The following is a 25,069-nucleotide window of genomic DNA, read 5'->3' as shown; positions in this document are numbered from 1 at the left end:
GCCTTGCAAAACATGTAAGCAAAAACATCACAACAGTCCAAGTTACCCTCCATGTCTAAGCAAATATACGAGCAAACTACTCACTATAAGGGTGGTGAAGCACTGGCACAGGTTACCCATAGAACCTGTGGCTGCCCCATCCCTGGCAGCGCTCAAGGACAGGTTGGATGGGGCTCTGAGCAACCTGGTCTAGTGGAAGATGTTCCTGCTCATAGCAGGTGGCTGGAACTAGATGGTCTTTAAGTGCCCTTACAATCCAAACCATCCTATGATTCTATGAAACTACTGACACTGTAGCGCAATCACAGAATCATAGACCAGTTACTGTTGCAAAGGACCTAAAGATCATCTAGTTTCAACCCCCCTGCAATGGTACCACTGGAGGTACCAATAGGCTCAGGAGTTTGGCAGGAGCAGAGCTCTATCCAGAACTGAGTCAACAATGTTTGCTGCACAGAGCATGGAGGTTTTGCCATTTGAGAAGCAGCAATTCTCCAAGCAGCAAGTTCTGCCTCAAGCTTCCTCAACACCCTGTAACAATAACTGAGCTCTGCCTCCTCCCACACAATCCCAGTTCCTTAACTGACAATGTAAGATCTTTAAACAGTTCCTCTTTAAACATGTCTCTTCCATCAAACCCTTTCTTTTTTTTCTCCTTTCAGTAAGAGCTTAAATTCCAAGCATGTGGGTTGAAATACCGAGAATTTCCAGTCATTTTCTCTTGGCTTTTGTTGTGGTGTGATCATTGAGGCAACACAACTTCAGGTATCACCCCTTGTCATGCAGTTGATCTTATGCCAGCCCTCTGGCACAGGTGCATTCACTCCTCATCTACAGGAGAATCCTACCTTTTGCCAGCTGACACAAAATGGTAGGATTACCAGAGGTGCTGTAACACCAAGGGGTGCAATGGAGCTTAAACTGTACCATGAGTGGCCACAACCTTCTTTACTCCTACTCTCTCACCTCTAAACAGGCTCTAGAAGCACAAACACCAGGCCCTTCCTCCACCCTTTTCCTCAGCCCCTCCATGGTATATTTCGATGGGCTGGACGCCGCCGCGGCTCCATGCGCCCCTCCACCAGCCGGAACCAAACCCCTCCTGAGCTCAGCTGGGTTGTGCTCACAACCACCAGCACAACCCAAGCCCCCACCGGCAGCAGCTCGGCTCGCACCCTGTTACTGGCCCCGTTCCAACTTCAAAGGGAGGGCTTGGAGCACTAACAGCCCTATTCGCAGGCCAGCCCAGCTCGGCGGCTCCAGCCCCTGCCTAACAGCCCGATTCGACACACACAGCTTGGCAACACCCCACTTCGCTTCCCATGACCCATTGTCCTTTTGGCGCCCATTAAAAAGCCCTGTCAGAAACACAGACCCCTTCCCCACTCGCTTCCTCCGAGGAGGCTGGGAGCCAGTGCACGGCACTCGAGAGAGACCTGAAGGACGGGCTACCAGCTGCTGCCTCCCGGCGCCCATTAAAAGCCCTGTCAGAAGCACTGGCCCCTTCACCATTCGCTTCCTCAGAAGCGGATAGCAGCTAGTACACAGCACCCAAGAGAGTGCTGCCTCTCGCCGCCTTCCGGAGATTGAGAGAGCCCCACCGGTTCGCTTTAGTATCCTTCTTGAGAGCAAACTGAGCATGGAACCACTCGTTTCACTGTTACCTTGTCTGGTACCTTGTCACTGGGATTAAAAACCGATAACGGGTAACAGCTGTGACTGCAGTGCTTCCACCGAGCCTGAGAGTTCACAGCACCGAATGGGTGCAAAAATGAAGGTTGGTATGGCTGGAAAGGTGAAAAGGAAAAAAAAACCAAACCAAACAAACAAAAAAACCCAACCAAAACTGCATTAGGGAAAAAAAAAAATAAAAAAACCTTTACTAGGATGCTTCTTGACAATATGGATGTTATTACTTATTTGTCATACTCAGATATACAATCCTACAGTACAATTTCCATGATAGGAATCATCAAGATGTGAAAAAAAGGAATGTAAATTGCTTTTTCTGTTCACATTTATGCCAGCAATACCACCTAGACACAAGCTTTCATCAGTTTCATTCTTCTTCACCAGTGTTAATGTCACTTGCTGATCAACACTGGAGTTTAATTTTTTTTTTAAAGACTTTCTCAGAACAAGTACGATGCAGAGAGATTTTCACTGTAATATACAAAAAGAAAAAAAAAGTCTTATAATTTTTTAGGAAATGCTGATGTGGCAAAAGTCACTGCTCCTACTTAAATCCTCCTTGCACCAGATAGGCTTGTGAAAATGTGCTAAACTGAACACAACTTTGTAGCATTTGAACTGTGCTTCCAGACCTCTGTAACTTAATTGCCAGCTTCCCAGACAGCAACTCCATGTGAACTCCTGAAGTGCTGGTTTGGGACATACCGTTATCAGTCATTTTAACTGCAGCAGATTTGTTCAGTGGTGCCGTGTTGCCATCGTTTAAACCTTTTTTTCCCTCAAAAAGGGAAAACCTTTTTTCTCCACCAAAATGCCTCCCCATAATACAATCAGTAAGTACTAATGGAAAGGTCTTACTTACGTTCCTAACTTCAACAAACTTACAAATTTTCTTTTGCAACATCAGACATATTTTCCTTGGGACAAACTCTTCACCAGTAATATTTTATAGACCCCAAACACCTTTAGTGACTATCCCTCTAATAAACTATCTCATTCCCTACAAGAAGTCAATAAAATTCTTAGTGGTGGAGGGGAATGCAAAGCTCTGAGTCACAGTCCACATAACTTATTTAGTGCAGTACAGAAAAGTTTCTGCTTACTGTAACCCATAGATAACATAAGGTATGTCATCAACAATACACTAAGAAAAAAAAGAGGGAGTTTTACCAAAAAAAAAGAAATATTGGGCTCTTTATACACTTTGATGCAATAATAACATCTATAAAAGGCACTGTTACAATCTCAGTAGCATTGGAACATGATAAATTACTTCAGTGTATTTCTTGAACAATGTTTTTTAGTGATTGTAATACCATCATACTCCCTATCAAGTTGGAAGAGCTATACTGTTTTCAAGTACCTTGTCATTGCAAAAATGTTTCATGTTTTGTTAACTTTATAATTATTTCCTTTTAAAAAAGCAAAATGCATTTCAGTGTTTAAGTGTATGATGATATAAATTTGCACTGTATACTAAAATTTAAAAATAACAAGGATACTTCAGCCAGTGTGCTTTCAATGTTTAAAAATAGAATATTAAAAGAATGTGGTAGCTACTGAAATTCATACATGACACCCATGCAATTTTTTTTTAAACTGCTTTTTCCCTCAGTATCCTCTGTCTGTGCACAAGGGCAATGAAAAATCAGCAAAGATGAATAATGCAAATGAGATAAATGTTTTAAACATATCAGGAAGGAAATTTTTGACAATAACACAGAAAGTAATCAAGAAATGAGTTTACTTGTCTTGGAGAAATCAACAAGGTCTAGAGCAGTTCAGGATTCTTTCTAAGTGTAATGCTGTCTACAATTCCAAGTGTGTAATCATCCTATTGCATGCATATTGCTTATGTTAAATTAAACACTCATGGAGACATATGTATATATGTATGGATATGAAACTGTGATGAATTTTACACTTGCTAGGTTTTCTTTAGGTTGTTTTTTGTTGTTTTTTTTTAACACTTTAACTGCAAAGTATAATCTACCACTTGCAGTGAACAGTAACAGGAATTAAAGGTACATAACATATCCAGCTGCCATTTTTAAATGTGTAGTTCTTTGAACATCGGAGGAATTGAAGTCTGACTACTTATGTATTCATGTGCTCCTTTGGTTTTCAACTACTTAGCTGAAGAACAGTGATGTGTTTTTTTTTCCTTCCGTTGTAATTCCATTTCACAATTTCTGTGTTTCCACTGCTATGCCCAGCTACAGAAATCAATAAAATAAGAGTGAACTTGCAAATCATCAGTCCTTGATATCTCCTCTCCCTATTTTTACAAAATTACAAGATTTTAATTATAGTTGTACCTCTGCCCTATATATCAAATTAACTTGAAATCATTCTGCAGGTCTCAAAGATACTACAGACAAAGGTACCCACTGAAGTACCAACTAAACTCTGTTCACGTAAGAAACTAGACCTAAATTTAATAAATCAGTCATGGGTGTGAAGATGACACTACATACTGTGAGACACAATATGAGAAAGTTATGGGGGAAAAAAGTGGCATCTGCTGATGGGTTTTCCAAAATGTGGTTAACATTTTCATTCGTATTTCTGATATAGCTAAGCATCACTATATTTTGGGGAACTATTTTTCCTTGTGATCTAAGAAGCTTGAAGGAAACAATGGTGTCAAAATTCACTTTCCAGGTGGAGGATATGAAACAACAATATGAGATATACCTAACCCAGCAACCACCCAATCTGACAAGATTCAGCCATTCAAGTAGAAAACAACTGCAGATCAGCCAGAGTGGGTGAGATCGGTGCCAGCAGTACATCCAGGTTTCCCAGGCTGATGGACTGTCAGTTTTCTTTGATGTCTCTCAATCTGAGTGCCTTTGCTACATTCTTTTAAAATGGCAGTGCCAGGTTCAGCTGGAACTTGCTGAAAGTAGGTCTTGGAGTGATCAAGTATGTTAGAAGAGAGAAGTTCGAAGTATAGTAGAAGAGGGCATCTCACAAAAGACCCAGGAACCAAAGGATCGCGGAGAAAGTCTGCTGAACTGGCAACCAAGACAAGCTTCTGGAGGAAAGAAAAGTCCTTTAGGGCTCAGAGGGGTCTCAGCAGATTCTGTTCAACTGAAGAAAACACTGACATGACTGAAATCAAGCTTTAGGACAAGGAGTGATTTTTTCAAAACCCATTTTATTTTTACTTTCCCTGACCTAGACATTTTGGGTTAAACTAACTTTTATACTAATAAGTTCAGCTTGTTAATGAAAAAGTTTTCTTGGTTTTCTTTTTCTTCTTTGGGACACAAACCAGTCCAAGTATGTATCAACAGCAAAGCTAAGTATTAAATTAGAATGCTAGATACATCCTAAAATTTACAAGCATATTATCATAGAATCATAGAATAGTTAGGGTTGAAAAGGACCTTAAGATCATCTAGTTCCAACCACCCTGCCATGGGAAGGGACAGCTCACACTAAACCATGTCACCCAAGGCTCTCTCCAACCTGGCCTTGAACACTGCCAGGGATGGAGCATTCACAACCTCCCTGGGCAACCCATTCCACTGCCTCACCAACCTTACAGTAAAGAATTTCTTCCTTATATCCAATCTAAACTTCCCCTGTTTAAGTTTTAACCCGTTACCCCTTGTCCTATCACTACAATCCCTAATAAAGATACCCTCCCCAGCATCCCTATAGCCCCTCTTCAGATACTGGAAGGCTGCTATAAGGTCTCCACGCAGCCTTCTCTTCTCCAGGCTGAACAGCCCCAACTTTCTGCAAATTTCCCTCAGTATTGCTCCAAGTCTATCCAGTTTCATGAAATAGCTACTCTCTGTCACCTACTAATGCCTTCTGTGGGAATTTTGGAGGATCTATATTTCTAAACCAAATACAATCTAAATCAAAAAACTTCATAGTAATTAGATAGAGAATATATCATAAAGTTTAAAAATAAAGGAAAATTCTATAGCACAATCGTATAGAGACAGCTTACATCCTTTTGTAAAGTTATGGTTTAAAGTTCACTTTAACTATCTAAAAACTTTAAATACATTCTTTACTTTTTAGGTGGGTTTCATATCAAGTAAAAGAAACAAAGTAATGGCCATTCTGATTAAACAGAATTGATTTGACTACAGCCAGACTTTCTGCAGTTAAGCCCTTTCAACATGAAAAGTATGAGGTGAATAAAATATCATTTTTATCATTTTTCACTTGATGATTGAAAAAGTAAGATTTGCAATTAGAATCGTAGATCATAGAATAGTTAGAGTTGGAAAGGACCTTAAGATCATATAGTTCCAACCAACCTGCCATGGGAAGGGAAACCTCACACTAAACCGTGTCACCCAAGGCTTCGTCCAACCTGGCCTTAAACACTGCCAGCGATGGAGCATTCACAACTTCCCTGGGCAACCCATTCCACTGCCTCACCAACCTTACAGTAAAGAATTTCCTCCTTATATCCAATCTAAACTTCCCCTGCTTAAGTCTTAACCCATTACCCCTTGTCCTATCACCACAGTCCCTAATGAAGTGTCCCTCCCCAGCATCCCTATAGGCCCCCTTCAGATACTGGAAGGCTGCTATGAGGTCTCCACGCAGCCTTCTCTTCTCCAGGATGAACAGCCCCAACTTTCTCTGCCTATCTTCATACGGGAGGTGCTCCAGTCCCCTGATCATCCTCGTGGCCCTTCTCTGGACTTGTTCCAACACTTCCATGTCCTTTTTATGTGGAGGACACCAGAACTGCACACAATACTCCAGGTGAGGTCTCATGAGAGCAAAGTAGAGGGGCAGGATCACCTCCTTCGCCCCGCTGGTCACACTCCTTTTGATGCAGCCCAGAATATGGTTGGCTTTCTGGGCTGCAAGCGCACACTGAAGCCAGCTCATGTTCATTTTCTCATTGACCAGCACCCCCAAGTCCTTCTCCATAGGGCTGCTCTGAATCTCTTCTTTGCCCAACCTGTAGCTGTGCCTGGCATTGCTGTGACCCAGATGTAGGACCTTGCACTTGGCATAGTTAAACTTCACAAGGTTGGCACCAGCCCACCTCACAAGTGTGTCAAGGTCCCTCTGGATGGCATTCCTTCCCTCCAGCGTATCAACCGAACCACACAGCTTGGTGTCATCGGCAAAATTGCGGAGGGCGCGCTCAATCCCATTGTCCCACGTCGTGACAAAGATGTTGAACAAGATGAGTCCCAACACCGATCCCTGGGGGACACCACTCATTAGTGGTCTCCAGCTGGACATTGAGCCATTGACCACAACTCTTTGCATATGGCCATCCAGCCAATTTTTTAGCCACTGAGTGGTCCATCCATCAAATTGATGTCTCTCCAATTTAAAGACAAGGATGTGGTGTGGGACAGTGTCGGACGCTTTACACAAGTCCAGGTAGAAGACCTACGTTCTCCCTAGTGTGTTTTTTATTTGCTATGTACCTATAGAATCCCTTCCTGTTATCCTTAATTTCCCTAGCCAAGTTTAATTCTAACTGGGCCTTAGCTTTCCTAACCTGGTCCCTAGCTTCCGGGACAACATCCCTGTACTCTTCCCAGGCCGCCTGTCCTTGCTTCCACTTATTATGAGCCTCTTTTTTCATTTGAATTTTCCTCAGCAGCTCCTTATCCATCCAAGGAGGTCTTCTGGCCCTCCTGCTGCTCTTCCTTCTAGTTGGGATGCAACACTCCTGAGCTTGTAGTAGGTGATCCTTGAATATCAACCAGCAGTCTTGGGCCCCCCTGCCCTCTAGGGCTATATCCCATGGAACCTTACTAAGCAGGTTCCTGAAGAGGCCAAAGTCTGCTCTTTTGAAGACCAGGGCAGTGAGCTTGCTGCACCCTCTTCTCACTGTCCTGAGGATCTCAATTTTGACCATCTCGTGATCGCTGCATCCAAGGCTGTCCTGGAGCGTCACATTTCCAACGAGCCCTTCCCTGTTGGTGAGCACAAGGTCAAGCATGGCAGCTCTCCTTGTCGGCTCCTCTATTACTTGCAGAAGGAAGTTGTCTTCCACACAATCGAGGAACCTCCTGGATTGCTTGTGCCGGGCTGCACCGTCCTTCCAACAGATGTCAGGGTTTTTGAAGTCACCCATGAGAACAAGGGCCTGGGAGCATGAGGCTTTACCTACCTGTCTATGGAGTGCTTCATCTGCAGGTTTTCCTTGATCAGGCGGTCTGTAACAGATCCCCACAGTAATGTCTCCCATAGCTATATTCCCTTTAACCCTGACCCACAAACTCTCTGTGGACTGCTCACCTGTCCCCAGACAGAGTTCCATACTCTCCAGCCTATCCCTAACATAAAGGGCAACTGCCCCTCCCCACCTGCCAGGCCTGTCTTTTCTAAAGCGCCTGTAACCTTCCATTCCAACACTCCAGTCATAGGAGCCATCCCACCATGTTTCTGCGATGCCTGTTATATCATACCCCCGTAGATGTGCACACATCTCTAATTCCTCTTGTTTGTTCCCCATGCTATGGGCATTTGTATAGAGGCATCTGAGCCGAGCTCCAAATGAAGCCGGCTCATTGGCTGGAGCGGCTGGGATATCTCTACATTGCTCCGAGCATTTATAATAGGTGCTGGCAACTGACTGGGTGTGTTGGGATGGAATTATGCCCCCCTCCCCCATCACAACTAGTTTAAAGCCTCCTTGACCAGTCTCCTCCTTGGCAAGACTTTTACCAAAACTGCTCTTTCCCTGCTTTTATCAGTTCCACCAGCCCCCACTAGACCTGGCCTACAAAGTTGGGTCCCATGTTCAAGACACCCAGACCCCTGACTATGACACCACCCTTTTAACCATTTATTAACCTGGCCAATCCTCCTAGCTTTTTTTAGGTCCTCCCCTGTATCCTGGAGAATTGACAAAAAGACTATCTGAGCTCCAGAGCCCCTAACCACCTCCCCCAGGGCTCTGTAGTCCTTCTTTATGTTCCCCAGGCTGCTACTATCTATATCCCTAGCACCCGCATGTATCACCACAAGTGGGTGATAGTCCGTGGGACTTACTAGAGCAGGCAGCCTCTCTGCAACATCCCTGATCCGTGCCCCTGCTAGGCAACATACCTCCCTTGAGACCAGGTCAGGCCGACAGATGAGTGCTTCTGTCCCTTTCACAGTGGAGTCCCCTACTACTACGACCCGCCAATTTTTCCTGGCACCACCAGTAGAGATCTTCTTTAGCAGTGCATCAGCCGGCTGTTTCTGGTGTGTGCTTCCTCATTAGCCCCCTGCAGGACAGCAAAGCGGTTCTGCGTGGGGACAACAGATTTAGGAGGAAGCCCCTTGCTTTTGGTTGTCCTTTTCCTCCTTTTTTTTTTTTTTTGTTAGTTTGTTTGGTTTTGTTTTTGTTTTTTTTTGTTGTTTGTTTTTTGTTTGTTTGTTTTGTTTTTTTCTTGTCACTAATTCCCAGCTTCCCAGGTTAACAGCCTCCTTCTTTCCTTCATGGGCTACAGGTGAAGCTCAAGGCCCCAGCACAGTTTGGGCCGGGAGCAAGCATTCCTGCTTCCTCTCAGCTTCCCTGACATCTCGCAGTCTATTGACAGCATCCCGCAGCTCAGCCACCTGCTGCAGGAGGACCTCCACCAGGGAGCACCGAGTGCAGCCCTGCCCATTGCGCACGTTTCCCTCACAAGCCCAGTGCAGGCACTCTCTACACTCCGAGCTCTGCACTGCAGCCTCCCCTTCATCGGCGCTGTCTGGGTGCCTACCCTGGCCCTGCTCATACGGCGAGTGCCCACCATCCCGCTCGCCTGCCCGCACAAACTGCCTCACCACACTCCTCATGGCTCGCGCTCCCTGGGGCAGGTTTTTACCCAGCCAGGGCTGGTGCCGCTGCTTCAGGCTCCGCCCCGTGTGAGTCAGCTGCTCGCTCTCGTCAGCTGAGCTGCCGGCTCCCGGGCAGGTCCTGTCGAGGACTTGAGGCTCCCTCGGTGGCTCTTGCCGCTCTGAGTTGAGGCTCCTGGACGCTGATTTCCCCCGCCCCCCACCTCCGGTGTTGAAGGCGTCCTCTCTCGAGCTGCTTACCTCAGCAATTCTGGAAATACTGCTGAAATTTTATAATCAACAGTAGGGTGTGGGCTCCAAACCCTCATATTTCTAGAGGCAACAAATGGCCACGTTGCTTTTAAATATTCAAGAGTGTGTAATTTGGTACAGAGTGGCCTAGCTCATCAGTGTCAGTTAGATCATTGTAGACTAACAGTGCCTAAAATAATACATTAACATGAAAACCAGCAAAAAAAATATTTCTTCTATATATCAACCAGCTAAACAGCTTCCAAAGATCTTTACAGACTTACTTTGACCTTGTTAAAGCAAAAAAGTTAGCCCTTGACCATCTTTGCTAATATTTACAAATTAATAATATAATACCTTAAGTGTCACAGCAACCCCAAATAATGTACAGGGGACAAAGACAAAAAAAAAAAAAAAAAAAATCCCAGCAGAGTTTGTGTTTATGTTACTTCAACTGAACAATATTTAAATTCCTTTAAAAATGTCTGGGTTGTTCCACTGTTTGGTTTAAAAAGGAAAAAAAAATTACATGCAAGTTTGAAAGATTAATTATGACAATTTCTGTTGCTGGCAAAAGTACACTACAATTGCAGTTGTGCCGCAACTCTGGGATAGGCAGTGCTGTCAAATAGTTATCAATATTACACAGCAGTTTGTTTCCTGAAGTGAAGAATAAGAAATCACAGCTAAACTATATGGGAAATCAAACTCCAGCAGTGTTAGGTGCTCGGCGTTCTCAATTCCCAGTCAACAGCTTGTAGGACAAGGCTCTCATGTAGGCAAACTGTAATTATCAGTTACAGTGTTGTTTGAGCTAGCATATCTGCTCTTGCAAAACCTGATAGTCACAAAAACTGACAACTTCTAAACTAAGAAGTGACACCTACCACAGCAGCATGCTGTTCAGAGCGAATAATAAGCCACCTCCTGACACACCTGATTTTCTCTAGTAGCCTTCCACCAAGGAATGATTTAATCTATCCCTGATGAGTTCTTGAGAGCTGACAAGAATAAAAGCTGAGGTGGTATGACTGGAGGACATACTAATTTTTTTAAATCATGAAAAATACATTAACAAGTGTTCTCTGAACATACTTCAAAGTTATGAAACTACACCAAGTTCTAACAAACAGTATAAGCTCCTGGGAAAGGAGAGGGTGGGGAAGGAATGACAGTGACTTTTTTTGATCTTTGTAAATATTAGGACCACCAATAATACATCATCAGGTAGTCCATAATTCTTTTGGTATGGCAGTGGTATTTTTGCTATGTTGCACTTACAAAGAGCAGAAATTCCAGTTAAACATTATTTAAAAGAGGCTCTTCAATTTGCTGGTTTGGTATACAAACTTCATTCATGTCTGCATGTTTGATTACACTAACCCAAACCTGACACCTTTCAGCAGGGATACTCCTTGGTGCTACCTTAAAATATTTAAACTGACATCCTTGTCTGCTCCTTCCTCTAATTACTTTGTTGCAAAATGCAATGTGTTTTGTTTAGTAGGAGGAAGTCAGGAATGGAAGTTCTGTAATGTATATTATCCATTTCCATGTTTGCAGTGAAATGAAGATTTATGAGATTAACAGCTGAGTATTTATTATTTGCTCAGACAGCTGCCTTCTATTAAGCAACCACCAACAGAAGGTAAAGAGCCATCTATTCCTTGCAACTACTGCTGAAGTGATTTTTGTGCAGACTCTGAGAAACCTTATTCCAAAAACAGCACCATATCACTTCAAACTGGAGATAATTTCACTAAGACATGTGGATTAAAACATAGGCTATGAATGCCAGGGAATGAAAATCCCTGTGATACAGCAATAGTATTTTAGTTAAAAGCCAAGATTAATATTCATCCTTCTTATTTTCTTGGGTACTAGAAAATAATTACTGTAGAATGGATTTCAACTCAGGCACTTGTTACTTCCTGCTGAATCAGTCTTGAATAAAGAGTCCATAAAAGAAAAAGAAATACATGTTGACAAACTGGAGGTTTTATCACAGAAACAGAATTTTGTATGAGATATGATTGTAAACCAGGGAGATTCTGGGAACTGTGGTGGGAGAGGTGCAAACTAGGGAACTGCCGCTATTTTCTCTCATTGCTCTAATAAATAGTACAAATAATTAAGCTTCTGAAAAATGTTTCTGTCTTCCTGTTTCTTCCACATATACAATGGAAAACACATCAGGAAAGACAAAGCTTCTTTTTCAAACGAGTTTGCAAGAACTACAGGAAGTCTCACTCTGGCATAAGCTCCAGAATCAACACTGTGACACAATGAAGTCATAACGTCCAGAAGGATATGGGATGGATCAAAGAATTGCATTGTGGATCCACTGTATCTTACTACTGAAAGAATGCAGTGAAAATGCAGGAGTTACTCACTGGTGGGTATAAGCTTAAATGGACAAAGTAAGAATTCACAGCAGAGCAACTTAACTAAACTTTAATTTCTGCACTCAGGAAGAATAAACAGGAAGTTATAAAGGAACAGAAATATCTCCAGCTCTGTTCAAGGCCTAGTTTAGGTCTGTTTTCCTTGGGAGATTTAAATAAAGCCTTAAATTATCTGTAAATGTCAGTTCAGCTTCTCCTTAGTGAGATTCTGTGAATGGCACTATCAGCATTGCTTACCATCTTTGAGGATTGTCTCTCGCTCTGTGCCATCAATTTTCTGTCGTCCAATTAGGAAACTGGTAGTATCAGCAAAGTAAATGTAACTGGTTTCAGCATGGAAGTCCAGAGCACGAGGACTGACCAAATCTTCTATAGGGATCATGTATTCATCAGACACTTTGGTGTTCAGGTCCATTCCCCGTATTATTCCTGGACGTCCCTTCCCATAAAAAAGAAACAATTCATTCTTTGGTCCTGCAAAAGAAAGATTACAAACATAAACAACTGATGCTGCCTAATCTTTTTGCAGTGCATAATGTCACTGTTTAATTAACCAGCACAATTAATGGGGGAGCAGGAGTATTATTCAATACCAAAAATTTTAACTTTCATTTATTTTATTTCATTTCTACTCTGGATTTGGAGAACACTGAGGTTCTTAATGATTCCTGTGACTCAGCCTTCACTGGCAAAGGCTCTGACCACACCACCCAAGTCTTGGAAGGCAGATACAGGGACTGTGAGAATGAAGACCTTGTGCCCACTGTAGGAGAGGATCTGGTTCAAGACCATCTTAGGAAGCTGAATGTCCATGAGTCAATGGGACCTGATGAAATGCATTGGCGGGTCCTGAAGGAGTTGGCAAATGAAGTTGCTATGCCGCTGGCCATCATATTTGAGAAATCATGGTAGTCAGGTGAAGTTCCCGACGACTGGATAAAGGGAAATATAGCCCCCATTTTCAAGAAAGGGAAAATGGTTGACCGAGGGAACTACAGACCTGTCAGTTTCACCTCTGTGCCTGGCAAAATCTTGGAGCAGATTCTCCTGGAAGGCATGCTAAGGCACATGAAAATCAACAGGGTGGTTGGTGACAGCCAGCATGGCTTCACTAAGGGGAAATACTGCCTGACCAGTTTGGTAGCCTTCTACGATGGGGCTACGGAACTGATGGACAGGGGTAGAGCAGTTGATGTCATCTACCTGGACTTGTGCAGAGCGTCCGACACTGTCCCACACCACATCTTTGTCTTTAAATTGAAGAGACATCAATTTGATGGATGGACCACTCGGTGGATAAAGAACTGGCTGGATGGCCGTATGCAAAGAGTTATTGTCAATGGCTCAATGTCCAGCTGGAGACCACTAATGAGTGGTGTCCCTCAGGGATCGGTGTTGGGACTCGTCTTGTTCAACATCTTCGTCACTGACAGGGACAATGGGATTGAGCGCGCCCTCTGCAATTTTGCCAATGACACCAAGCTGTGTGGTTCGGTTGATACGCTGGAGGGAAGGAATGCCATCCAGAGGGACCTTGACACGCTTGTGAGGTGGGCTGGTGCCAACCTCGTGAAGTTTAACTATGCCAAGTGCAAGGTCCTACAACTGGGTCAGAGCAATCCCAGGCACAGCTACAGGTTGGGCAAAGAAGAGATTCAGAGCAGCCCTGCAGAGAAGGACTTGGGGGTGCTGGTCAATGAGAAAATGAACATGAGCTGGCTTCAGTGTGCGCTTGCAGCCCAGAAAGCCAACCGTATTCTGGGCTGCATCAAAAGGAGTGTGACCAGCGGGGCGAAGGAGGTGATCCTGCCCCTTTACTCTGCTCTTATGAGACCTCACCTGGAGTATTGTGTGCAGTTCTGGTGTCCTCAACATAAAAAGGACATGGAAGTGTTGGAATAAGTCCAGAGAAGGGCAACAAGGATGATCAGGGGACTGGAATGCCTCCCCAGCAGCCTTCCAGTATCTGAAGGGGGCCTATATGGATGCTGGGGAGGGACACTTCATTAGGGACTGTGGTGATAGGACAAGGGGTAATGGGTTAAGACTTAAGCAGGGGAAGTTTAGATTGCTTATAAGGAGGAAGTTCTTTACTGCTAGGGTGGTGAGGCACTGGAATGGGTTGCCCAAGGAAGTTGTGAATGCTCCATCGCTGGCAGTGTTCAAGGCCGGATTGGACAGAGCCTTGGGTGATATGGTTTAGTGTGAGGTGTCCCTCTCCATGGCAGGGGGGTTGGAACTTGATGATCTTAAGGTCCTTTCCAACCCTAACTATTCTATGATTCTATGATTTTGTCTGAAGATATCTAAACTAAAAAAAAAATCTGTCTATTACCTTAATTAAAATGTAGATTACTTCAGTGAGCTGTGTATATCTAATTATTTTTTTCTGTAAAAGTACAACAGAAAAACAATTCTAGGTTATAGAATAACTTTGCATCTATGTGAAATGGACATATACAGCTTTGTAGATTTTTAATTTTACAATTCATTAAGATCTATCCAGGTAATATACACCGTGACTGAAGTAATCATTATATCTTAGAAGATCATAAACTCCAGCAAACACAAAATACTGTTGTTTTTTTCACCTAAAGTTTCTCAGAAACAAACAAGACAAAAGATTACAGTAAATGGCTTTCAAATGGGAGAGAATATTACAAATCAATACATGCTGTTCTTTCATACTGAGATACGAAACATGGATACCAATATTTCCTATTTCTCAGGAGATTTTTACTTTTTAGTTACGTAGGTTAATTACGAATAATTGAAGCTTAGTAAATTTTTTTCCTTAGAGGTACTTAGAAATATCCTGAGATGCTTAATACTATCAATATACCTATTAAAAATCTCCAAAATATATACTCCTTTTTTAATTGTTTAGGTTTTTTTTGTTGGAATTGTTAGTGAAAACCATATGAGGTTTGACTGAGATCAATTATCTATCTACCATCTATCCATCAAAGTTATCTAATTCCATGCCTTTCATCTGAACTAGATCAATGCAATTTGATCAAGAAACCAAACAGAAGTAGGTGCTCCCCATGACTTTATGACTTTCAGGACTGTCCTTTTGGCTGTAGGTGATTGTGTATACTTAACATTAGGTGTAACTATAGTTACTCAACTCAAACTTGCTATCACAAAGCCTTATTAGAAAAGCCTTGCTTGACTTGTTCACATGAATGGTCAGCCTCTGAATTACAAGTTGATTGTATGGGTAAATATTGGATGTGACAAACTATTTATAAGCTTTTCAGTACCTATATGCTGCGAGAATGCATAATACATATAAAGAAAAACTGACTAACATAAAACATATGATAATTTTTAGAATACTTTAAACAGCATTCCAGGTTTAATTTGTCACTTCTATGAATTAAGCCAAATCAAATCATTTTGAGGGAATGAAGGGATATATAAACAAGGTGTCAGGTACACATTTTACTTAAAAGCAGCCTGTGTGATTTCTACTGTTATTGATAAACATGTTAAATAAAACCCAGAACTATACCCGGGAATATTCGTGGCTGGCAGACTATTTGAGTTAAATAACATACTTTTGCATGACCTGCCATCACTCCCCAAGATGAAGCCAGTCCTGCAGCGACAAGTTCGTGCCTTGTAGTTGCTGCTGAGCAGACAGATGTGTGAACATCCTCCCGGCATTCCATATGGGTCCACTTCGCATGCATGGCTTCTGACTATGGTGAGTGAGAAACAGCATGATTCATATCCATTTAAAGCAAGATAATTATATGCATCAGCATGTAGAAAGTTTAGACAGCAAAAAAAGGGAATTTGTGTCACAATAAATCTTTCCTTAGAATGCAGCTATAAACTTTCTTGCAGCTATATGTTTTTTAAAGATGATACCCAAACCAGACGAGTGATCCAAAGGGCTGTATTGCGGCTCTCAGGCTATACCTGTCATTGTGTGTGATCACCCTTTTTGAATAAGTTTCTGCACAGTATTTATCAGTAAGCACTCCCCTGGGGTAGCTGACACTTTCCCCCTTATTTATATATTGCTTTGGTTCATTTATTTGGTTGGTTGGTGTTTTTTTTGAGAATAGAATGAATCCCATGCCAATGCAGTTTGCTATTTATTCAACTCCATTAGATAGCAACTTTCTGGGGCAGATACCTGGGCAAAAGCTAAAGAACAGAACAAACCTTGTAGTGTTTTTCCATATGTGTACAGCTAGGATGTAAATCCAGCAGAAGAAGCCAAATAATTCCTTTATCTTGGTTTCATATTTTCAAATTAAAGGTTCTAAATTGTCAGACTAATACATCAAATCCATTTTTAAAACACTTTAAGGTAAATCAGATGAAAAAAACAAATCTACCTTGCTATGTTATATTTACCAAACTGGCTTACAATACGGCAACAGTACCAACAGTATTTTAGCTCAAAAAAATGTTTGTATCTTCTTTCTCCTTTACCTCAAGCTTCTTAATTGTTTTAAAAAAAATATCAAGTGGTTTAAGATCGATATTGTTCAAGGCGTACAGAAGCTCAGCTAAGCTGAGACAGCCTTTACAGCAAATCCTGACAAGCAACAAACATGCCCGTTCAAAACAAAAGAAGTAGCAGAGTGAACAAAGGGCAAGAGGAACCAAGTAATCACAGGATGTAATAAAAGATTACATTGTGCTCATGCCTGTCCTCTGCTCAACCTCTCTGACTCCTTCAGGGATGTAAGACAGGGGCCTATAGCAAGGGAAGAGTCTTTGCAGCCTCCTCCAGACACACTGAGATCTGCAAATCAATGCCCTCAGCTAGAGAATGAAATTTACTTTCACTCTACGTAAATTTAGAGTTTGTTCCCACTTCAGAAATGGCTCTAACAGCAGTCAGTCTGTTTAATAACAACAGAATTGATGCATTAGATTTTCTGGCTAAGCAGTCATGACAATGATTTATTGTTATCAGCCATACAAAAAAGAATCACATAAAATATCTCTGTAAATGTTTTGGATCTTGTTATCTTTGCACAAAGTTCCCACAAATCACACTACTGTTGCAAATGTAGAGAGTTTGCATCAGAGCCATGATTAGAGCCATAGGACTATGTACAGGACTATGGTCTTCAGAAATTGCTATTTTATCAAAAATGCTGAGATTACAGGAAGTTTTTCATTCTAGACGAAAATGAAGACTTTTTTCTACAGAAGGCAAAGATGATATTTAGACAATCCATGGAAAACTTATCAGCAATTTCCTATTTTACCAGTTGCTGTGCTGGCAGTTAGGCAGGAAGGCTGCCTATGTCTCTGCTTTCTTGGCAGCCCTGAAGATGGGGGCTCACTTGAGGTTTGTAGTCTGTCTGAAAAGCAGGCTCAGAGAAACCAGGAATCTCTGAGGTCTGAGACCCAAGTGTATGGACGGTATTGGACATCTAACAGTTTTGAAGGTGTTAAATTCTGAAAGCGGTGTGTGGAGCCAGAAAACTTGCAGACCAGGGCTCTCTGGCAATTCTCCAAGATGAATGCTCAGGGAGCCAAGCTTAGACATGCAAGAAAACTAGCAGTAACTACAAAGCAAACTGGGCAGATGAAGAAGCAACAGTTTTGTCACAGTGACAAATTTTCACTGCATCTTCTGATACATTTTTCTGGAAGAACCTTTTTAACACATCCACCTACCCCCTGTGTTAATGTTTTCTAAGAATGAATGTTGATCTTACCTGCTGTTTGAGATCTTTTCTGGTACACATGGATCTCTTTAGCATTGTCAAGCCTGGCAAGAGACTGAATATCGGTACCATTATATCTGTTTATTCGTAAAATGCTGAGGTTATCTGAATCAACTGTATATAAATAGTTTTCAAATACTGCCAAACCACAGAGGTGCCTAATCTGGAAAAGAAAAAAAAAATCATCATTATTTTAGCTGACTGATTTAGGTTTATCTATGATTTGAAAACATTAAACATTACTGTGAATTCAGACAAGGATTTCTGAATATGTCAACAAATATTTGTAAATAATAAACACAAGCTATGCTGTTAGTTCACATTCTTGTAGTCTGAAGCTTATAATTAGAAAAGCTTTGTACAAGAAAGGCAGAAAATTCAAAATATTTAACAATCCAAATAAATTTATCCTCTAAATTTCCCAGTTTCCCTCTCATTTAAATTCAAATGTTCTGCATATGTTATGTACAGCTTCTTTTAGTCTTAAATAATATTAATTAAACAATTATTATAAAGATTGTTAACTTTTACTAAGTAGCATTAACTAATGAATACAGTGAATATAGATATTTTAACGTGTTCATGGGGTGAATTGATGTATTTTTTATAATGTTATAATCATAGCAAGTAAAATAGGACAATATACACCCACCAGATATTTTCTTAAGTAAATAAATGAATAAATAAACAACTTCCCTTAACTATGCTTGTGTTCCTTTTGTGTCAGTGTCTCTGAATTTGGCTGTGTCCACACAGTACTGCTTGTTTCTCAAAAAGTGAATTCTAAAGTTGTAATAGGCCATGATGTGTCTGGGTACATTAGAAATTACTTAATGTCAGTTAGTTAGCCAGCCAATCACAGCTCAAACATGAGGTGTTCAATAGTCTAGTGCTTGTGCTTGATTTATAGATTTAGGAACTGTAAAATATTTCATTGGCAGTTTTGAAAGATGAACAAATTTGTTGGCAGATGTTCAGATATTCATGGGCTGAATATCTGATTAGTTTAATCAATAAATTGCTCACTACAAAGCATTTACTTATCTCATTTATCACAAATTCAGACATGCGTCACCAAAACCAACCAACCAACCAACCCCTCCCCTGTTCTCCATCAAATATTTCAGTCCTTTCTGGAAATTACCCCCCAGTTGGCCAAATCTTGCCATTTTATTCAGCCTTTTCCCAGAAAAATAATAATTAAAAAAAAAAATAAAGTCAATTGAAGTGTTTGGTTAAGACCCAATAGAAATTCGATTCAATTACAGTAAGATGGAAAACAGCCTTGAAAATAATGATGTATCTGTACATGGTATCATGTACATGATGGTCTGATGTATCTGCAATTCGGTATCTGTACCAAATTGTTGCATTAATCCTTTCTGCCCTTTTCCATTTGCACTCAGTTTAAATCTTTATTATTTAACTCCCAAGAGAGCTTTTCTATATTTACACTATGAAAACTATATGTCACTCTTTCTACAATGAATTTTATAATGACTTAATTATTTGTATTTAATTTATGCATTTGTTTTTATATTTCATGAAGCTTGCCAGCTATCTTATGCATGAACAGAAATGTTGCTTGCTACAAAGAATAGTTGTTTGAAAGCCTATCAACCTAAAAAGCCCGTATTATTTGAAAAGGATGTCCTTTGATATGCTTGTACTTACGAAATAGACTTTAATCCCTAAGATTTCTTGAGAATAGTTTTCTGGTTTGCTGTTCCCTTAGACTAATGAGAAGTAACTTGGAGTTGCAGTCATTCTAAATCCTGACAAATGCAGACACAGAACCTAGTGAAATTACCAATTTTTCATCTGAGTGCAAAGACAACCAATATGCTTCTCCTTTTGCAGTAACAATGACTAACTGAGAGGCCAGACCTTTTAACACCATTCATTCATATTGAAAAAACAGGCGTCATTCTCATTTCTTAGCTAGAGAAGAACATCATAAATAATAAACTCTTTTGCATCGAAGTTTAAGAAAGAAGGAACAAGCATCTCTCCTATGACACCAATACAACCTAGTTACAAGCCTGTAAAAGCATTTGTTAGTTGCTTCTGAAAATGGCTTTCTTTTTTTAGGTATCTATAAAAAAATGTTACCTGTAGTTGTTTACAAGACCTGTTATTTCAGAACAAGTGGCTAAAGACTGGCAGTAATTTGGTAAAAAGTAGGAAGGTGTTTGCTCTTTAGCCAGGTGACCTAGATTGTTTTTTGTCATATCTTCTGCCTGTTTTAAAATGGCAGTTATGCTAATCAGTTGTCTCTTACTAAACAGTGATTACCTGGAAGCAAAGCAAAGAATGACAGCAGAACAGGTAAAGTGTTTATTCTGTCTGCACATTCTTATACACTCTGTTTAACGTCAAGCAGAAGCAGATGTAAACACGGTACCCACAAAAGATCTGGCAGTTCAAGTAGCAACAAGAAATAGTTTGGTCTTTGCTAATTTTCCCTCTTTTTACATAATCTTCACAACTGCCAGGGAGCCCTTCCTTTCCCTCCATTTTACCTCACTCTCCAAAGCTGAAGCAACAATAACAGATTGATATTCTCCAGCTCAAAGACTCAGTCTCTGCATTTGTATTTATGACTCCAGACATCTGGATCAACGGGGAAAAGCATCATTGGCATCAACAAAATATGATTTAAAGGAATCTAGATGAGTTTGAACAGGTGAATAGCTCTGGCTAATCTGTTTCTTTCACATTCTTGTGCTTGTTAGTCTCTCCTTCCTGAACTGGCAAGGACACGTTCTTGTCATTAATAATTTATCCTCTAGTATCTTTCTATATATATATATATTTTCCCTCCTGAAGTCTTTTACAATAGGGAGTGTAACTTACATGGTGTATAGTTAATGAGACACTGAATGGAAGCTTGTCCATAGGTTGCAAAATGGGCTAAATGGCAAATAGAACATGCAGACAGATCTTTTTTCTAAGACATTTGAACTAAAAAGAGAAAAAAATCTGAAATCACCTTTAACTGTTAGCATTATATATGTTCATATATTTATGGCATTACTTTAATGCTCAAAGAAATACCTACTTGTCTGCCTTTTATTATCGTATGTCTCTTTCTCCCTTGATAGTCAACAACTTCCACACTATCCAGATATATGTCAACCCAATACACATATTTATTGATGAGGTCTAGTGCAAGAGCAGTTGGCTGTTCAATTTTAGAGTCTACTATCCATGTCCTGTTCATTCCATCCATGTCACATCTCTCAACCTTGGCAGTATTCCCGTAGTCTGTAAAGAAAAGCTTTCTGTTGAAAGAAAATAAGACATTGTAAGTTTTAAAGGGTGTGAGCAGAGTGCAAAGCTCCTTGTGGCTCTGTACAAAGTAAATTTCTGTTCTTCATCATGTCAGAGGGTTTATCCACCAATAACCCATATAGCCCATATAGATCATCATATATTTACAGAAAAAAATCTGCATATTGTCTAACAAATTCACAGTTACACAGAATTTTCTTTCAAATGACACGTACAGAAGTTCTAAATCCATTTGCTTACACTACAGGTGCGCCATATACTAGTTGCATTTTAAATGGATGGTATTCTTATGCAGAGACTACATTACAATCGTAAATATCTCTTTAACCATTGCCTATAAAACCAGCAAGATAGTTATAAGCACAAAGTTTGGGAAGACCACAAGGGACTTACATGGTCTGGAGAACAATTCATTGTATGTAAGGTATAACAAATACAGTGATCCAAACTGTCAGGTTTTGAAAATACATTTCTAAAGATGATGCTTTAGTCTGCGGTGCATTTGTAACCTGCCTTGGAAGGATGTTCAGGTTTTAATATGTTTCTGCAAATCCAATGAGTCATTCCATCATGAATAATGGGAAACTATCAAAGACTTAAAATTGCTACAAAAGCTTCCTAACCCAATACTTGATTAGCAGTCACTGGGTTTAGTACACACAAATCAATTTTGATTAACCTGACAATATTTTAACAAGATCACTTATTTGCAAGACTAAATTACACTTGAAAGATGACAACCACTTTGTCATGACTTTAACATGCAACAAAGAGTAATCTAATTTGAATGTTACTATCAGAATGAATGTTACTAAAACGACTTTGAGAATCAGGATTTCATTTTCCAGATGAAGTTAGTTATCTGGAAGATATTACCACTAATGGGAATAACACTGGATCAACAGCTAATAAACCCTGAGTTACCCTTACGTTAAAAAGTAGTAACTTACAGCCTTGTAATCTCTCACAGAAATTCAGCATTACAGGTTGGTTTAGGCTGGAAAGAAGACGGGCTTGCTAAATAGCCAAATGAGACCCATATCTTTTATTATGACCATCTTCTGATAGACAAGATTACATTTTAAAAGTACTTAAAGTGTTTCATGTGCAAAATATGGGAATTTAAAAAAAAAAAAGCATTAAAAGTATTAAAGGTAGTAGAATTACCTATAGTATATTTAGAGCACCTGTCAAATGCCAAAATGAATTGATCACAGAATCATAAAACAGGGCTTGAGGAGAATTTGAAAGGTCGTGTAGTCCATCACCAGGCCATAAGGCAGAATAAACTTTACCTATAACATTCCTGAGGGGTAACTCCATTCCTGACAGGGTTATTTATCAGAATAATTTTGAATTCCTATCTCGTTCTTCATTGTAATTCTGTATACCAGCTGTACTTTAAGAACATTTTAAAAAACACATACTTAATATTCAGGTCCATATAAATCAAAATGTGCATACTACAGAATAGGTGCAAAGTAAAAATTATGTCTGCAAAGCATATATTTAACTTGAAACAAAAACTAAGTACTGTGTGTATACAGGTGTATATACACATATACGTATATATATGTAGGTAGTTCATCAGTAATAACAAGGCCAACACTTATTACATTTAAAGTAAGCTGTTAAAACATTACGTGTACTCTAGTCTATACTCTGTCCTGGGGATTTGATTTAGGTTACTTAAGGGAACTTTGTGTCTCAAGATTCAATAATTCAAGCAAAGCTCATTTTGCAATCATAGAACCAAATGGGTTGGCTGTGATCAGGCAAATGTGCACACACATGCATGTGTGCATATAAATACCTATACATATACATAGCAACTACAAAGGCCTGGAGCTTGACTTCAGACTGAGTCTTTACTTGATTGCTTAGTGCACAGCATTCTTATACAAGATTTAACATTTCTACGTGGTATCATAAAACAGGCTAAAATACAAGACAGAGATAAGAATTATTTGCTTTTTACAAGTATATTCTTTTTTCAGATCAGATAAGAAATAAAATATTTGACAATAACAGATAAAGTAAGAGTATCTAATTTAGGATGCTTCTCCAGCTTTCAGGGACGGGGCCTCATTTCTGCTTTCTAAATATCTGCTTTATATTAACATCATCTGTGCTAAGGAAGGTAGCGTGATTCCACATGTAGATGACATTATTTTCATTTTAAAAATCATTACTTTTCTGGAGACCAGCAATGTTTATCTTTTAATGTAAAGGAAAAAGACTGAGCAAGAAAGTAGTTGCCTAACTGATGCTGTATGATCAAAGCGTTCTGAAAATTAAATTAAGAAAATGAAATGCTTTACCATGTAATCTTGAAATGCAGTTCTCTATTTAAAGACTAGTGCAGAATTTTTAAAATGTGGAATTGCATTTGTACCTATGAAGCTGACCTGCAATTACACTGCACTTCTTTTGCCTTGGGTGTTCTCAAGGACACACTGTAGCATTATTTATATCAGCTCGACTAATTTTTCTGCTCACAAACAGTGCTGGATTTACCTATCTATTTTGAGCAGAGGGCGGTGAAATCTTTTATCAATTCACAGAGCAATTTCAAGCAGGAATACTGACCGCATGCATTTATTTCTTTGTACAGCCCAAGCACTGTACATTAGTACTGACCTTGAGGGACCAGCTCTGACAGGGACAGGGGGAGAGCTGAGTTTGTTACAGCCTTTTTTTCCTGAGACCGCCAATGAGGATGCTAATTGAGATAGCTATGAAACAGTACAGATTTTGGCACTAAATTGAAATGTTAATTTTCAATTAATTGAAAATTGGTAATTTTCTTCCTAGTGGCTGGTGAAGTGCTGTGTTTTGGCTTTAGTTGAGAACAATGCTCATAAGACACCAGTGTTTCAATTGTTGCTAAGTAGCACTTATCCTGATCAAGGACTTTTAAGTCTCTCATGTTCTGCCCCTGAGGAGGGGCATGGGAAGCCGGGAAGAAGCAGAGACAGGACAGCTGATACAAACTAACCAAAGGGGTATTTCATACCACAGCACGTCATGCCCAGTATATAAACGGGGGGGAGTTACCCAGAAGAGACTGACAGTTGTTTGGGTCAGGCTGAGCATTGATCAGTGGGTGGTGAGCAATTGTACTGTGCATCACTTGGGTTTCCTGGTTTTGATTCCTCTCCGTCTTTTTGTTGTCACCCTTTTCATTACAAGTATATTATTATTATATTATATTTTTTATTTGAATTATTAAACTGTTCTTAACCTACAAGTTTTACCTTTTTGCTGATTCCCTCACATTCCCTCTGAGGAGGGAGGTGAGCAAGCAGCTGCATGGTACTTAGCTGCTGTATGGGGTTAAAATATGACAGAAAGCTATAAGACTTCTTCACACATAGAAATTCTGAATATCCCTAACTCTGTGAAACTGTACAAACCCGATGTTCTGCCCATTGTGACTCAAGAATGAAAAGGGCTATCTTCTTCAACAAGTCTGGGTGCTTTGCAGACATTCTGTACCAGTCTTTTTCAACCTTCTTAAACTCATAAAAGTGCTTAGTTGTTTTGACACAATGTTCTATCCAGATGTTCTTCCAAGATGTTTTCATTGTTGTTCCAACAGTTAGGAATCTAAATCTAAATCTAATCACTAATGATGATATCTTCAAGGCTAAACTGGTTTCTACTGATTTCTGCAGTCCACTTATGTGGCTGAAACAGTTCCTTTCACCTGTCTTGCCCTCCAAATGTATTTCTAGATAGCAATCAAATCCTTTTACTCTCTACACAGCAGCTAGAGATAACCAGAGAAAGTCAGTCTTTCTCATCTCCTAAGACAGGCTCTTCATGCTGGTCTTCTGTGCAGTTATTCCAATTTCAGGTCATGTAATCAAACAAGCATGGTCAGCACTGGTGCGCTGTTCCAGAGAGTTCACCAGTATCTGTGCAATGGCACCGTAACTTCCCTGCATCACGTGGCGATTC

General features: G+C 40.2%; 1 protein-coding gene across 1 annotated transcript in view; it reads right to left on the bottom strand.

Annotated features, from left to right (window-relative positions):
• LRP1B (LDL receptor related protein 1B) overlaps positions 1-25,069 on the bottom strand; it is a 781,126-nt gene that overhangs the window by 286,241 nt on the left and 469,816 nt on the right. The window contains exons 7-10 of the mRNA XM_057401813.1: positions 20,874-21,096; positions 17,804-17,975; positions 15,671-15,814; positions 12,345-12,581 (exon numbers count right to left, since the gene is read on the bottom strand). Coding sequence (XP_057257796.1) covers positions 12,345-12,581; positions 15,671-15,814; positions 17,804-17,975; positions 20,874-21,096 — 776 coding nt within the window. The remainder of the gene's footprint in view (positions 1-12,344; positions 12,582-15,670; positions 15,815-17,803; positions 17,976-20,873; positions 21,097-25,069) is intronic.

This window comes from Pezoporus wallicus, unplaced genomic scaffold, assembly GCF_028554395.1.
Source record: "Pezoporus wallicus isolate ANWC-B61680 ecotype Strahan unplaced genomic scaffold, APGP_CSIRO_Pwel_v1 contig_865, whole genome shotgun sequence".
Lineage (NCBI taxonomy): Eukaryota > Metazoa > Chordata > Aves > Psittaciformes > Psittacidae > Pezoporus > Pezoporus wallicus.
Note: the sequence above shows the minus strand (reverse complement) of the source record. Positions and strands in the feature narration are given on the sequence as shown.